This window comes from Poeciliopsis prolifica, unplaced genomic scaffold, assembly GCF_027474105.1.
Source record: "Poeciliopsis prolifica strain line A6 unplaced genomic scaffold, Auburn_PproV2 SCAFFOLD004, whole genome shotgun sequence".
Lineage (NCBI taxonomy): Eukaryota > Metazoa > Chordata > Actinopteri > Cyprinodontiformes > Poeciliidae > Poeciliopsis > Poeciliopsis prolifica.
Genome location: NW_026562379.1, coordinates 5,581,010 through 5,598,366, shown reverse-complemented (window position 1 = coordinate 5,598,366; position 17,357 = coordinate 5,581,010). Strand labels below are relative to the sequence as shown.

General features: G+C 37.2%; 1 protein-coding gene across 1 annotated transcript; it reads left to right on the top strand.

Moving 5' to 3' along the window:
- Positions 1–2,045: 2,045 nt before the first annotated feature.
- On the top strand, positions 2,046–17,072 carry LOC129358829 (sodium channel subunit beta-4-like). The gene is made up of 5 exons (XM_055028021.1): positions 2,046–2,455; positions 7,088–7,251; positions 8,421–8,640; positions 8,724–8,853; positions 10,017–17,072. The coding sequence occupies exons 1-5, from the start codon at positions 2,362–2,364 to the stop codon at positions 10,108–10,110; spliced, it is 702 nt and encodes a 233-aa protein (XP_054883996.1). The 5' UTR covers positions 2,046–2,361; the 3' UTR covers positions 10,111–17,072.
- Positions 17,073–17,357: the final 285 nt, after the last annotated feature.

The following is a 17,357-nucleotide window of genomic DNA, read 5'->3' as shown; positions in this document are numbered from 1 at the left end:
CACCGACTGGACAGCTTTATTCACTTTCTCTGCTGCCATTTCTAAAACTACAAGCAGACTATAATTCTAAAACAGAGCAGAAAATCAGTGACATCATTCACGTGTCCTTCTGTTCGCTGAGTGTGCTGGAAGAAATTCTGCTGGAGGAATCCAACCATCAAGATCATCAAGATTTGAATTAAGCACGAGACGGCAGCGACCAGGCAGCTCACAGAGGGAAAGACCACTATTTCAAAAGGCAAATGAAAAGATTGATTTCAGTTGGAAATTTATTGTAGAGACAAAGTTCCTAACCTTTGGAGATATATTGTGCATCCTGCTGAAACAAAATGTAAAGTATTTGGCCATTGTGGTTGTCAATGCATTTGGAGGAAAAAGAGGGAAACTTGCAAGCCTTAGGTCACCATCCTAACTGTAAAGTACAGGTAAGGCAGCATCATGTTGTGTGAATGTTTTACAAAAAGACACTGGTTCTCTTCACAAATAGATGGTATCACTAGGAAAGAAGAACATATGGAAATACTGAAGCCAAATCTGAAGACATCTGTCAGGAAGTTAATGGTTGGGCAGAAAAGGGCCTTCTAAATGCATTGACTTTAGACATACTGTCAAATTATTTATATTCCAGTTAAATTTTACTTTTGAGTCAAACTTGCTTTGAAATCACTAAGTTGCTCGTGCTGTGGACAGAGAGTAAATGAAAAGGTTTAGCTTCATCGGCCTACATGAGTGATTCAGGAAGTTTAATGACGTTAGATCTTTCTTGTAGCCAATTCTAGAGATCTGAGGGGAACGTAAGGCCGTGTGAACGTCAGATACTCTGACCAGATATGCTTACATTTTCTTTTTCATGGTAAATGTTTCACATTGATTGTCAGTGATGGAAAAAAGATTCAACAATCTCTTTAACAAATATGTGATTAGAAAGACTTTTTAACTGTTGCCATGTTATTCAGATACATTTTAAGGATAGCTTTCGGTTATAATGGTGATTGTAGATTTATGATTACATAGTGGTAAACTGATTACACAAATATAAATCTTTGTAGATGTATATTTGTAAAATTAAATACATTCTTTGCTGGTAAATTCTATCTAGTGCCATCTTTAGCAGGGCCTTCTCAGGGAAATTTGAGACAAAGTAAAAAAAATTAGCTGAAAATCAAATGAAAACTGCGTGCTGACACTGGAAGAGTCAGTGTCTACAAACTATAAAAGCAAAACACAAAACTGAAGAGAGAAAAGAGAAACTGGAGATAAAACTTGATTTATTGTTTGAGAAAATGCCAGGGGACAAAATCAGAGCTTGCCAATGAATTATCCTGCCAACATAGGAGTACAGTAGATGTGTGAAATGGGAGAAGCATGCAGGTGTAGCCATGAGTTAAGTGTCCAGCTAAAAGACTGGCGTGTTGTGAGGGAAAAGCACCCAGGTCACGTCCCACGGCCAGACCTGATTCAGCCTTACTCTGCAGGATGGGTACGTGTGTGTGCCTCCATGTGGCAGCAGACGTCACCCCCTCACTCACACCGATTACTGTGTCCCCCTCCTTTCTCTCTCTCTCTCTCTCTCTCTTGCTTTCTCTTCACCTCCATCTCTGCAGTAGCTATCTCTCTCTCTCTCGCTCATTTCTCTCTGTGCCGGCTTTCCGTGCACTTTCTGCTTTCCTCCCCTCGCTGCTGGCTCTGCTCCAGCCTCCCTCTGTGCCTCATGCGTGCTCTCCTCCACCCGTCCTGCAGCTTATGTTTCCCCCTGTGAGGTTTGCTGGCCAGGCTGCTTCTCTAGCTGTTGCTGCTGCTGCTGCTACTGCTGCTGGAGCAGAGTGGGGCTACTTGATACCGCACTGTTAAGGCACCGCAGCCGCCGCTCGCTCTGCCTCGCGTCTCATCTCTGCCTGCTCCCTCACAGTGTGGTTTCTTGGATTTTCAGCCTTCCCGACCAGCGGCAGAGGACAGAGAGGAGGAAGGGGAACAGACAAGAGTCTCTTCGTTCTACTACTGCATTGTCCCGCCTGTCTTTTTTTTTTTGTTTTTTTTTTGTTGTTGTTTTGTTTCTTTTGCCCGGCTGCTGGAGAACAACTGGACAGAGGAGAGCTCTTCTCTTTCAGCGCTTCCCATCTCCGCTCATTCCTGGGACAGGGTGCAGGGGAGGAGGGAAGAAGGAGGGACTGCAAGCAGGAGTCCAGACTCTTGCTCTCAGCTGCACAGCTCAGTGTCCCACATTGTTCCAGAGGCACATAAGTCCAACACAAAAGCTCTCACTGGTGGACAAGACTTGTCAAGGACACATACACTGTGGGTTCACAGAGGAACAGACGGGACCACAGACAGACAGACAGACAGGCAGGTGGTGTCGGTGTCATGGCGTCAGTGGACAGCACCGGTTTGAGTGTCTCTGGTCGGCTGCGATCAGGGGATCTGCTCCACACTGGTCTTGTACTTGTGCTACTGCTTGGTGAGTTGGACCCCACTCCCCTCTGAACATTTAAGTGACATGGTGTTCTTCTTTTCTAGACCTTTTTTTTTTTATTTACTTTACACAAGAACATTATGTTTCTCGTCCTCTGTATTAGTGGGTTTAGACCAAGTTACTCAACCAGTATTACTTCCCTTCATTGATTAAATCAAACTTGGAAGTCTGTCCTTAATCCCTATAACATTTATTCAGTTTGCTTTGGCCTTGATGAAAGTGGGTGGGAGGTTCACTTTTATTGCAATGTATAATTCTTCATTATTTTATGCTATGATGCTGAGATGAAGAACATACAACTTTGAGTCTTACCTGAACTTGTACATGCTGGAATTTAGTTGCTGAACTGCATCACTGACTGGATAAATGGTTATTTTTGTAGGTCCTTAATTCACAATTGCTTCCTGGTGAACATAAGAAAAGGGAAGCTAACTTTCAATACGCACCGAGTGGATGACTAAGTGCAATCATATTACTGGTAGTGACGTAGCGGTGCAGGTGCAGTGATGATCTGAGTTCTTGTTCATCCCCACCCTGATTTTGTTTTACATGTCCACCAGTGACCCCTCATCCCTAAATTTGAGATGTGAGGCAGGACTTCTAGATCATGAAATATCTTATGATGACCTCATAAGGTAAAAACAGCCCTTAAAGATGGACTGACACAGCTGAGAAAATGTTACACCATCTCAAACTAGCTGTTCGTATGTTTATGAAGTATTCTTAATTTTGCTATTCATAGGTTTAAAAACCGGCTTAAATTCCCCCTCACTTCATAGAGACATCAAGCCGTCTCAGTTTTTGAAAATGTTTCATTAACATTACATCCCTATGCTCTGCTGTCCTACAGAACTTAATTTATGTTAAGTTCATAATTATGTTAAGTTTGAACCTAACATAAATGAAGTTCATTCATACTTAATGTATGTGCATAAAATAAGTATGAACATAATTTATTCACGTAAGGATTCTTTTTTTTTTTTCTTTCAAAGTTTCAAGGTTGTGTTTTGTGAGAGAGCTCATCATTTTGCTATTTGGACTTGTTGCACCTTTGTGGCTTTGGTCAAATCTGAGAAAGTTGGGTATGAAATGAGACTGACTACTGTGGGATGTTCTGGAGCAACCATGTGTCACACCCAGCAGTTTTACAATCTCCAATTTGACATCACTTTCTGAATTTTACAGAGAATGTGTGTGAAATATATGGAAGCATATACATAGTTTGGTTAAAAGATACTTCCACCATCCAATCATTCATTCATATTTTTCCATTTATATGAGATCAGGTCAGGTCCCAAGCAACACAGTCTTACTTATTCTGTTATCCCAAGACATTCCCAGGTGAGAAGAACATGTCTTGTGTCTGTCCCACAGCGTAATCTATCATCCTGATAACCTGCCTTAAACACGTCAACTTATTATTTTCAATGAAAAGGAGCTGTGGTTCTACCTTGTGCTCCCTTCAGGCGATCAAACTTTCTTTCCCTATCGCTTGGAGCCCTTTTCTCAGATTTGTTCACATTTGTGCAGTATTTTTTATTGCTTTTATCCATGTAATACAAATAACAGAGGAGTTACTGCAATAACCAAGTATTTTTTGTTTTAATATCTAAACCTAAATAAGCAAATCTCATTTTCTGAAATGGGATAGGAAATTTCGGTGAGGCTTAGATTTTTGGAAATGTTTCAAATAATTAGACTGTGTTCATATGTTTAGTAATATTTTGTCACAACATTTTATCAGGACTTTGTATGTTTAAGAAAATAACTAAGTTCAAGTATTTGTTTCTATAAACATAAGTTTGAACTTTTTTTACAAAAATAAACTATAAATAAAATATTCCAAATGTTTTTGGAGGAAAATAGGTTACGTTATCAGTGTGAGTAGCTACTCTATCTATGAGAAGCTGGACATGTACAGTGAATGTGATCTACTTCATGGCAGTGGCTGTTTGTGCAGATATTACACTCTCGTAGTGTTGATGCGATGAGTAAATGTGAACTTACACTGTCCAACACCAGTAGCTCCAAATAAGCGAGTTACTTAGCTGCTGAAGTAATGATTTTGCCCCGTCAGTCATTCATTTTGGTAAACTTCCACATCCATACCAATTCTATGCCACCTCCATTGCCTTTTATTCTCTGTTTGTTTATATTTGTTCTTGTCTTTTTCTCCTTTCCCAACATTCCTATCACTTCTGTCTTTTCTCTCCCTCTCATAGAGGTAACAGTGTCCTCAGCCAGTTCTCTATGGGTTCACTCAGAAATACATTAACCCTTAAGTCTTTGGCCTACTTGAGGAAAAATAAAACTCACCTTGATATTCAGTGAAGGACACGTGCACATACACACAGTCAGCTGCATTTCCTCCCACCAGTGATTCACATATTGATGTTTCCCAACTGGGACAAGTAGATACTTGATAGTGGGGCTAAAAATATCAAACATACCAGGGTATTACAAATGTGCACAAGCTCACAACTGTGAATATATGTACTGCACGTTCACACACATGCACGTACGATCAGACGTCCCGTACTAATGATGTAAGTCTTAAGGTGATATCAGCACAGACTCTGAATAATGCAGGAGAGAAAGGGAACAAGGAGATAAATGATAGTAAAGAGCTCTGAACCAACAGGGGCATAAAATCTATTTCTGAAGGGGTGGCACGCTTTTCAAATGTAAACGATAATGCTTCCACTTGATGATAAGGAAGAACTTATGTAAGACTTAAAAATGAGACTTTCGCTTGGTTTGGAAACATTAATTTCAAAATTCTTATTTTGCAATATTCACAGGTATTGTTTCTCAGGCTACGTGCTACAAAGTCATATTTTGCATAGTTTGTAATAATAAAACTCTTAAGTGTGGCTTCAAACAAACAATAGACAACACACACTATAATAAAGGTAATTATATATTGACAAAATAATTTTTAGTAGTAGCATTCATAAGTTACACAGATTCCATTCATGAATAGAAGAGGAATCCCAAAAATCTTTATCAATATGATCATTTAAAACGTGTTTCAAGTCCATGCACAGGATGAAAAGACATTCAGAAAACATGTTCTATAAACATGTCCAAGTGCAACGTGATCCTGGACAGTTCAGTGTCGAGGACAGCATTTATAAATAGATCCATGAGATTAGGGGAGACATCAGAGAAACAATCTGTCATAGCGAAACCAACATAACATATCTAGTGAGACTTGAATGGCAACAGTGTTCATCCAGTGCTTTTGGAAATCGGAGAGAAAAAATAGTAGGTGTGCTGAGAAGTCATGCTGTATTGAGGCCATTCAATACAGCATTCTTATGTCAAGGCATTTTGAATGAAGTGTTCAATTCATTCACTTTTTAAAAGAGGGTTGTACATTTAGAAAACCCAGGCAAATGTTATTGTTGAACATCCATCCATTTTCTTACACCCTTGTTCCTAGTGGGTTTGGGAGAGGAGCTGGTACACCCTGTGTAGGCTGGTAGTCCATTGCAGAGCCATTGTTTAACATGTTTGATGAATAATTTATTCAAGATGTTGATTTGGACAACAAATATAATTTTATTTCTTTACCCAAGCAGGTGAATAGGCCTGTCTAATCTACTGAACCTAAACCTCACAATGTACTTTAAAAGTCTGAATAAAATAGTTTCATTATAAGGTAATAAAATCTTGGACTCAGTTTCTTCTCCCACCTCCCCAACTAACTAACATCACTGGAGTTCCAGATCCTCAGATCATTTTTACCCCATGGAGATTTTTTTTTCTAGGAATTCACCAGTTCTACTAAAATTGCAACAGACAGAAAATATTTTTTATTCCCTCTGTTAGAGTCAGAGCTGCCTTAACAAGAACCTGTTTTTAATTCCTCCTATTTACAGCTATTCCAGCAGGAACTCTATATATTCAAATTTTGTGCACTTTCTACAGGTGTTTCTTATAAGCAAGTTGCGTTGCCATCTATCCAATCGATACTTAACTAAAAATATAATCCACATTATGTATAAGTAATAAAGTGGCTGGTGTGAGCGAGTGCCCAATATACAGAAGCTATAGTCCTTAAGGTCGCCATCCTGGGGTCATGTCCTGACCTTGAGACCTTTGCTACGTGTCTTCCCCTCTTCTCTCTCCACCCATTTCCTGTTTGGTGACTGTCAGTAAAAGTTTCTAGTGCTGAAAAAATACATACATGCATAATCACAGATGGGACATGAATTAAAAAAGAAATTTGCATGAAGTAGATATAGTAATGTAACAGTTTTGAGGGCCTTGGGCTTGCCTTCCAGCAGCTGGAAGGCAAGCCCAAGCAGCTGGAAGGCAAGGTGGAAATTCTGATATTGATAAATTTGCACAGATGAATAAGGAAATGGTGTTCCTACTGTGTTGTGGGATTTTGTTGCCAGATCCTGTTTAGTGTTAGTTTTAGATAAAGAAATGTAAATTGTGAAAAAATGTGAGTCTACCTAAAACATTTAAAAATGTAGTACACAATGTGGTGTTTTTATACTCCAGTAGCGATTGATATTTTCTTTTTTTCTTTTATTGTTAAGTTTAATATTAATCAGACTCTATCTTTAGGTATTTTTCTCTGACTATAGTATTTCTGTTGTTCAGGAGCTTGGGGAGTTGGTGGACTGGAGGTTTCCACGGGTAAAGTTTCCTCAATTGAAGCAATGAATGGCTCCACAGTTCTGCTGCCCTGCACTTACTCGTCTTGCATTGGCATCAAAAACCTCTACTTCAACTGGAAATACAATGACAATGGAACTTTTTTAAAGGTATAACTCAAGATTATATGTACATACAACCACTCAAAGTAAAAACTGCTTTTAAACTGAGACAGAACTGCAACTATAGGCCTATTTTAGGCAAATATGTGAAAGTTGATAGCCTTGGAAATGTTTTTACTGCCTTTTATCACTTCTCTATGTTGTTTCTGCCTGACAACTAAATTTAGAACTGAACTTGGCTTTGACTAGACCAGGACTTTAAAACATTTTGTTTTGTTTTGTTTTTTCTTTGCCTTCAAAAATATGGATATATTTACTACCATCAATAATTCTTTAAATTTTAACCTCATGTTCTAGATCTCAGTTATGTAATAATCACCACAACCGGACATGTCAAAATAAAATTATTTTACTGGGGAATTGGTTTGTGCCACATGAGTTATTGTTCTTTTTTTAATTTTGAGCTCTGTTTATTGCAGTGGCTATCTTGATGGCACCTTTCTTAGATGCCAAGCAATAGATAGTAAATCATTTCAAACCCTTTTTTTTTGCATGTAAAGTGACATTTATTCTGTACAAATAATCTGAAGAACAATTTATTTTCTCAATCTCATTGCTCAAGTCCAAACATCCTTAAAGCAGAAGTCTCCAAAGTAAATCCATAAGGACTGGTATCCTGCATGTTTTAGTTCTCTCCATACTTCAACACCCTGGCCGTACTGAGACAACTAAAACATGACGGACGCCAGCCCTTGCGGACAGACTTTGGACACCCCGCCCTTAAAGTAATAATTTGATGATCCACATTGTGATTAATTTTCAACATTTAATTCTCTCACACCTACCACTAATAGTAATGAACCCGATTTTTCCCAAAATAAAGTTCAGCCTATGTTGTACTTGTATTTCTACATTTTGTGTCAGCACTGAGATCTAACAATTTTTATCTTTTCTCTTCCAACAAATGTATTTGTTTATCATTGACTTGCACACGATAATTGTCATTTTATACAAGGGGAATATTTTGAAACGGTTTACCTTGCCCTTTTTGTTGCACCACAAAAAACAAGCATTTTAAAATACTTGTTTTTAAGTATTTCATTAACCAGAATTCATATTTCTGGTTCTGAGACGTTACAATGCCAAGAAAACATACATTTTTTACAGCAAAATGTATAACCTATGCTTTTTGACTAAGTTGGTGTTTATGTGTACAGTTGTGTGAAGCAGAGATTCCCACGGAGAAAGTGGAGCCAAAGGTCCAGGTTTTCCATGAACGTGTTGAGTTTGTTGGCTCCTCAAAGACAAACAACATCTCTATCTTGTTGTGGAACATAACCTTTGAAGATGAAGGGGAATACACCTGTTTTGCCAGAAACCCAAAAGAGAAGAACCGCAACCACAGTGCTATCTTCACGCTTATAGTGGTCGACCAAAGTATGTGACCACCTGGAACACATAAACACATTTGTATCTATGATTTATAGATTTAATGTCATTCTTTCTCTTGCTCTTTGCAGTGAAAGAGGTTGACAATACATTGACAGTCATTATTGTCTCAGTTCTGGGTGGAGTCATTGGTTTAGTTATCCTCATCATGGTAATAAAGGCAGTAGTCCTTCATGTTCTACACAAGGGCAATGAGAAAACGTGAGTATGACACTAACTCGGGTACAGTACTTTGCAAAACCACACTTTTTTGCATGTTGTCACATTTCTACCGCACAGTTGAGTTTTCAGTTTATTTTCCTGTGGTTTTATGTCTGACTAACACAAAGTAGCACCTAATTAGAAGAAGGAAGAAGAAAAATAAAACATTTTCAATGGTAGTGTACATATATTCAGCACCTGAGCCAATCCTTTGTGGTCCCACTGTTTTACTTTAATCATAGTTGCATGTCTTTTGTCTTTTGCCCTGGGGCAGCCACTTCGATGCCTTTTGTCTTTTGTCTCTGCCAGTGTTGCACGTGTAGATTTCTTTTTAGAAATACCTCAAATGCAGTGAAACAGGATGGAGAGAGTCTCAAACCATTCATTGGTTGTCTTCTGCTGATCTGGGGCCGGATCACAGAGGCAGCAGCCTAAGCAGAGAAAGGCTGCAGCCTCTCATCCTAAGCATCAGCCTGGGAATCCTGAGGCGCTCCCTGACCAGCTGAGAAATATATTCCCTCCAGCATGTTCTGGGTCTTCCTACCTCGGGCAGCTGCATCAAGGCCTAATAGTTTTCATATACATGGATTGGTTGCTCTTTCTCTACACCATGCATCATCCCGACTGGGCCGCTCTAATGCCTACATTAGTTTTAAAGCATGCGTTGTGGCTTCAGCAGTATGTCTTTTGTCATTGTCTGCTGGTAGGTGAACCCATGTTGTCCCAGTTCCAAGTGTTTCAGAGCGCTAAGCAAACTTTATGTCAAGATCTTGGGTTGTTTGAGTTGGTTTGGATTTAGTAATTTCTGTGTTCCTTAGTTCCTTTTCTTTGATTAGATCAGCCATGTTTCTATTTTAATTTGGTTCTGTAGGTGATTCTAGTTTTATTAGGTGTCTTTCTTGTGTAGTCCTTTCTTAGTTTACTATGTTTCTTATGTTTAGTCATTCTTCAATGTTAGGTTGAATTCCTAGTCCTCAATGTGTTTTCACTCACTCACCAGTGTCACTTCCTCTTCTCTCACTCTCTTTACACCTCCGACCCATTAGCTCATCATTAATTTATTCTATCTCTACCTTCCTAGTTGTTTTCAATGCAAAAAAAAGAAGAATAAAGCCTTAATATAATGCTTGTGTTTAAACTTTACTTTTTTCTCTCTTCTGTAGTAAAGAGTGCCTGGTGAGCTCCTCAGGGAACGACAATACAGAAAATGGACTTTCAGGAGCCAAAGCTGACAACAAAGCTACACCAAAGGCTTAAGTGTAATGTAATGATTGTATGTTTGTAAATACGTTAGAGGATTATACATGCTGAAAGAAAAAAGCTCTTATCAATGGACTGTTTTATCCTACTAGATTCTAAATAATGCAACTTCTGAATATCTATTTTAAATTATGCTTGAGATTTGGGAAGTCTAGACTGTGCAAGAAGCTGGATCACTCTGTATCTGTTGTTAAAGCCCAACCGGCACACAGTGTGCTGCCTGTTCTATGACTCTCATCTGTTTATTACTCAACCCAAAGTTTCAGAGGTTTTAGTTATGTTTGTCTGTAATTGTAGAATTGTCCCTTACGCTACTTATTTTATCCACTACATCTTAAGCTGGTCATCTGTTTAAATTATCATAATTTATATTATCACATTATAGCCACAGACATTGATTAAACTGTTAGTTTAATTTATACCATTTAATTTAAATTCATACTGACCAGACAAAACTAACCAACACAGTCCACAAACCTGCTGGTGTGTAATCTATAAGTCATAAATAAAAAGAAACCGTTCTCAATCATTAGCAAAAATAATAAATGAAACGATACATGCACATTACTGCCATAAGTGTTGTTAGCAATAACAACTTGATATTCTGTAACTGACTGAGAGTTTGGAACCATAACTTACTGTGCCATTGAGTAATGAGGCAACTGCACATTTCTCTTCAGTTTTTCATGTTTACAACCAGGGGCAGGAGAGATCCACGTTGATTTGTCTCATTAATGCCAGTGGAAGTTTGACAGTACATCTGGCTAATCACTGTGGACAGCTTTTCTTGTGGGACAGAATGATCCAGTTGAACACAGGTTTTAATGGTTTGGTTTGGATAAACACTTGTGCCTGTTCTGCTTTTGCTCCCTCTGCTGATGGGAGGATAAAACTCATTAACATCATAAAATTCCCCGAACCCTCCAAGACAATCCTGAGAGTACCGTGCTCCCCATAGAGACGAATGAATTTAATCCTGCTGCTTGTAATACTCAATGCAATTTCAGCATGTGCGCATTTTGTATTTTCTCACATGAGTTATGCTGCACCATTACACACCAACAAAAGTTTGTGTCTCATTTAGCATTTCCAAAGCCAGCTTAATTGCTGAAATAAACACTTTACACCAACTTAGGGTTATTGACATTGTGAGAGGTCCACTTACCCCCATTTCTGTAAAACATCAGCCTATTGGAGGAGTGTAAGATGTTATTTTGGTTAGTTGATCTACATGAAACCAGTCTGGATTCCAGCTTTAACCCTCGAAGAAAACCTAAACAAAACATCTTCAAAATACATTGCGCAGTAGAAATTATTATTGAAATTCCAGTAAAAAGAAGGTCACTGAAAAACAATCTAAAAATGATCAAGTCATACAGTTAAAACATAGTTATCGTTCCCATTTCATAGAGAAGTTATATAAACTTTTTTTATGTTCTGAAAGGAATTTATAATCATACCACAAGGTCTGTGGGTGGTTTACTAAGAAAAAATAAAAAAATATGTATTAACTCTATTTAGAGTTAATACATTAACAGAAGCAGGATAGTATCTAGTGTCCATGAGAGTGTGTGGTACCTCATGTGCAACAGATACTTTCTCGTTCGCACCAGATAGGGGAGCCCACTAGGAGCTTCTTAAAGAGACAGAAACCACTTTCAAGGTGTCAGATTGTAAAGTCAAATTTCTTTTAAGTCATGTTTGATATATATGGCATTTTTATAACAACTGAAGGTAAGACATTTACTTGATTGTGCTATAAAATGTTGCTATATAGATAATTTGGGATACAACTGTCAGCATAAATGCTCAATTATTTTTGTACAGTTTCACTGATTGGAGTAAATGTAAATAAGCATAAGCACAGGCGAGTGAGTTGGAGAAGAAAGCAATTACACTTTCAGTTTTGCAAGTTTTTAGTTTTTTTATTATCCAGCTTGAAAATGTTTTATTTTTATAAATAATTTTGGTAGAGTGACATTTAATGTATAAATATAGTAAGAATGCAATAACCAAAGTACATGATGCACTTTCTGTATATTATTTAAAGCAGCGGAGGCGACTTCACTGTAGGCTACATCAAAAAACGATTGACAAAAGTCTTGTAGTAGAATGCCTGTCCTCTCTTTGGTCTAAGCTAAGTTTACTGGGTGTGAAATTTTAGTCATTCAATGTTTACAGTATTTACCCAAAAATTTGAAACACGGTCTAATCACTTTTTTTAATAGCAGAAAATAACAAGTACAGTATCCTCTTCTAAAAGCCAATACAACATATTGGTAGCTAAAATTTATTTTTTTTACAATTTGATTTGGATAGACACAATTAGGCAAAAATATTGAAGAACTATTTTTCATATTTGATACCAGTTCCACATTAGTTATTCAGCTAATTAGGTTATCTTAGTTTGGCTTTCTGGTTTGGTAGCAACCCTGGAGTACGTTGCTTAGCAGAGCCGGGATTTGTAAAGTGAGTGATAGGCGTCACTACTTTTGTTCCTGCAATGATTCATTTAGCCATATTTTTATTTCACGTGGGCAGCAGAAAAATGTAGAAACTTAATTTTTGTTAGCTGACTGTCAGCGCACAGCAACAGGTGGGAGACTGGCAGTGCTGTGATACTTTATGCACCATAAAGCCATTTTAAGGACCCTAAACCATAAGAACAGTATAATGGATAATTTTAGTAGTTATGAAACTTTCACTTTTTGAGAAACCAGAAATAGTTTGATATTTATATACAGCCCCTGCTTAATACTCAGTGTCTAGCATAGTCCACATTTCAGATTAGTCAGTAAGTTTCATTGGTCAGGTACTTTGAAGTTTAGGCACTGACCATCACAAGAAGTTTCCTTTTAGGTTGTAATTATTATGTAATTAGTATCCAGTAAAATAGTACAATTTTAGCAACTTTTGATGCTAAGTAGTTTGAAAATTAAAAAACACAGAAATGCAAAAATGCATGTCGGAGCATGTCTTCGTAAAGTAACATTGACAAATTCCTATGAAACTGTACAGTCAATAAAATATCCATTTCAAGTTTGCCATAGCAAAACATTGTGTTGAAAGAATTTAGGAAACCACAGAATCTATTTTTTTCTTTCAGATTTACAGCATGAGGTCACTGCTCTGCAGCAGGCAGACTTGACCCGCTGAAAACTTCAAAACTTCAGCAACTGAAGGTCACATGCATACAGAAATCCATCCACACAAAGACCTACATGCTCCTCGCCACTTTAATACTACAGCACTGTAGACCGGCCTTTCAAAGAAACAATCATGCACTTTACTAAAGCAAAATGCAACTTTGTACAAAGTTATAAATGATGTTTAGAATTTTTCCCCACATTGTGTTATTTGATTTGATCATTTTGAATTCTTCATTTGTACCAGTTTTTTGCTCTCTTTTATGAGAGTGCCACTCTTGCTTTCAATGGAAGCAATAAGGCAGACATCAGATTATGCAATAACCTGTTGTAAGGCACTTTATTGATGTGTCTGGACAGCCAGGCAGCTCTGTCTGTCCTCGGCATATCTCATTGTACCAATGTGTATATCGATACCACACAAATGCATTTTGATCTAATGTTCAGGCATTAGCATCAAATAGCTTGATTGATTTGTGCTAGATAAAGGAAACTGCATTCCATTTACACTTAGCATTAAATTCACTGCGCAGATTTAAAATCTGCAATTAGCCTCAAAGCCATAAAAAGTTATTTAAAAACACCCTTCTTATTGTTTCTTTAATGTGAAATTGGCATGAATTGAGCTGTAATTGAACTGTGCTTCATGTACAGCTGCCAAGTAAATGGCTTCAAAAGAACTGATGAAAATCCGATTCCATATACTTACATACTTTTACGCCACACAAAGCAGCCAATGTCCTGCTCTTGATATTATAAATGGATTGCAATTATCTGTTTCACTTATCAGAAGCCCATGTTGCTGATGCAGTTAGCATTATTAATATCCAACTCAGTCTTGTAGTACGCCATTGACAAGATCCTGTTTGGCAATGTGCAATGCTGTATATTAAGAGGACTTTTTGTTGTGAATGTCTTGAGGAGACAGATGTGTTCACTTGAATACCATCTGGATAAATGTGTCTCTTACTTTCCTAAATTAGTTCAGGCAATCAGATTTCATTCAGCAACTGCATGCAACACAAATGCTTCAAACACATGAGACACGACAGGGTTAAACAAAAATGGTTTAGATTATCCCTCACTTGGCAGTTTAAAGTGCAAACTGTCTTTAGGTTGGAATTATTTTGCTTGGTGTAAATGGAAAGGAGAATGATTTATATTCCTAGAGCAGTGATTAGTTGGATGTAACCAAATACTGCAAACTTTGTGCAGTGTTGTATGTAATAGTGTCCTTAATATGCTCTAAAATGTGAATGTTATGGATGTAGGGATGCTCTACTGACACACATACTAACATCCAGGCACAATTGTAAAATATCTACATCCAATGTCTTCCTGCAGGTGAAAGCAATACTGGGGAATTGATGTGTTTGTTAGTGTAAGTTTACCTGATATGTCTTACCCTCTCATTAGCATTATGGATACAGTACTTGTTTTCACAAAAAACATACTGTTGTTCTATTTTTTTTATTTCATTTCAGGTTTCTGCATGTTAAGGATTCTTGCTAGTGCAAAAATGAATTATTGCATAAAATAAGGGGAAAAACAAAGAGCAAGCAAAAGCAGTAATGTGAGCACAAATTAGAAAAATAACTTAACAATTTCAGACTTGTAAAAAATAATCTGGATATTTTTTTCTTATTTTTTAAGGATCAAAATTGAGAGTATTAAATTTGAAATTTTGTGACCTGCAGAAACTCTGTAATCTTTAACCTCGATTGTGTGTTTTCTCGAATGAAGACTATTGACTCCACAAAACATGACCAAAATCTGCCCGTTAGTCTGTACTTGTTTGTTTCATGTACGCGATAATATTTAAGAGTGGTGCTCGGATTTAGCCAGACAAAATTGCGCGTCTATCTTTAAAATTAGTTCTGATTGTCGAAGTGCTGCCTCTGTATTTGTGGACTTTGTATCAACCCTCCACGCTAAAATAAGCAGTTATTTTGTTTTATCACCCTGTTTTTGTATTCATGTTGGTACTTTGAGTTGTTTTCTCGTCTCCTCTGAGAAATATCTGCTCTGACGACAGCATAACTCTGTATGTCAACGACCTCCTCATATTGACTGCTGCAGTCCAGATAGTATTTGTTCAAAGTTCCACCTCTGCAGTGGTGAAACAGAGCACAGAAAAAAAAAAGGTTTGCCACCTCGTGGCAGAAAAATGCATAACATATCTCCCCTGTACGGAACGCCAATGTAATATGCCAGGTGCATTTAGTGTATCTCAATTTGCAAAATTAGGATTGCAGCATGTAAAAAAGCGGTCATTTATAGTGCAAGCTGAAATATATGTTTAATTATCTATGTGATAAGATCACTGACGACTTCCACCACAGTACACAGATATCCACAGTGTTGCATTTATTGCTATTGCTTTGTGTAATAATACGAGTTAGAGCAAAAGACCCATTACTTTTTTAATGTGATAAATTAAAGGAATATTCATATTTAATAAGTTTAAAAAGATGTCTAAGTTTACAGAAAAAAAATCCATTGAATAATACAGACAGCAGTTTCTTCAAATGTTGGAGAATTGGCAACCTGCTGCCATTTGACAGCTAAGAGTGAGAAATGAAAATTTGTGGACACCCTGAGGTCGGTGTTATGAGTTTTGAGTGACCACTGTAATTCCTTAGGGTTAGTATTGCTCTTACTGCCAGAGCAGCTGAAACTCGTACTGCCAGTCCAAGAGTCTCACGTCTGCTGTTGTTGCATCACTATTCCTACAACACAACTCTCAAACTATGTAGTTAAAAACCCACAGTAACACTGTCAGCTTCCGTATTGTATTACAAATATTGCTCAGTACAAACTGCTGCAGTATGAGCAGGTGAAAGTCTCACTGCCACGCCAAACGTCTGACGTCTAATTCTCTGCCTCCCACATTCCAGTCCAGAGCTGCAACGGTTTGTGAGTTAATCCATTGGTGAATTGCAGAAAAAAAGGAAAACTGCCAAATATTTTGATTTGTGTTTTAAAACTTTGGGAAAGTTAAGAAAAAAATCTTTTTCACCGTTTAGTAACGTCACTTTTATTTGTGACTCATAGTCAGACTCTTCCACAAACCTATTTATTGTATAAGGGTGAAAACACTTAGTAATGTCAATTCTGTTTTGATAAGCTGCAATTGGCATTTTAGTCTTTTTTGGACATTTAAAAGACTGAAAACAGTAAGACATCTGGGAAGTAAATAAATAGTACAGAAGTTGTACGTTGCAACTCTATTCCACAAAGATTAAATGATGAAATCATTGATCTAATTATGGTTTAAGACAAAATAACAATTTGCTCTTCCTTTAAGAGTGTCATAAATGGAAAAAAAAATATTTTTTCTAAAAAAAAGAAAAAAAGAAATAATACTAATAATAACAAAAGGAGAAACACACAGACCAAGGCAAGCTAACTCAATGTATAAAAAACAAGCACATACTTAAACTGGCCAATTCCCCTTTTCAGACAGCAGCTCTAAATTTTGGACTTCTTTAACATCTTTTACATATCTGTCTAACTTAATGAAGACAACAGTTTCATATACTCACATGAGACCAAACACCTTGTAGAAACGTTAGAACTTAGGTGTATAGCTTGAAATTAGTTCATAGTCAGTTTAACACATGTAAGCAAAGCAAATCTGCAACTCTGTACTCCTGGGTCAACTTTCCTGTGAATGTTCAGCTGTTTGTCTTTGTGACCATGTTGCTCATGCTCCCTTCATGACTATGCACCTCAGCGTTTTGACTTTAAAGTAATACAAGCTGAAAATTATAATAAAAAACTAAATATGATAATAAAATATTCTGGAGTACAGTGTGGCTTTATTTTGTGTGATTTTCTTTTCAGTCTCTACTTTTTTCATGAGGTCATTGGGAAAAGAAATCAAATTAAAGAGGATTTACAGCATATATTCCAAATATGTTGGTTTTCTTCTTCCAAACAACTTTTAAAAAAATTGGAATGTAACCATATTAAGATTCTAGTATATGTTGGAGTATCTTTGTATGGTGACATCAGCATTTTTATTCCTTGCCCTACGATTATGTTCTCAATTCATAATGACCAAGTTTTTCTCAGTGAAAACCAGCAAGTTGGAGC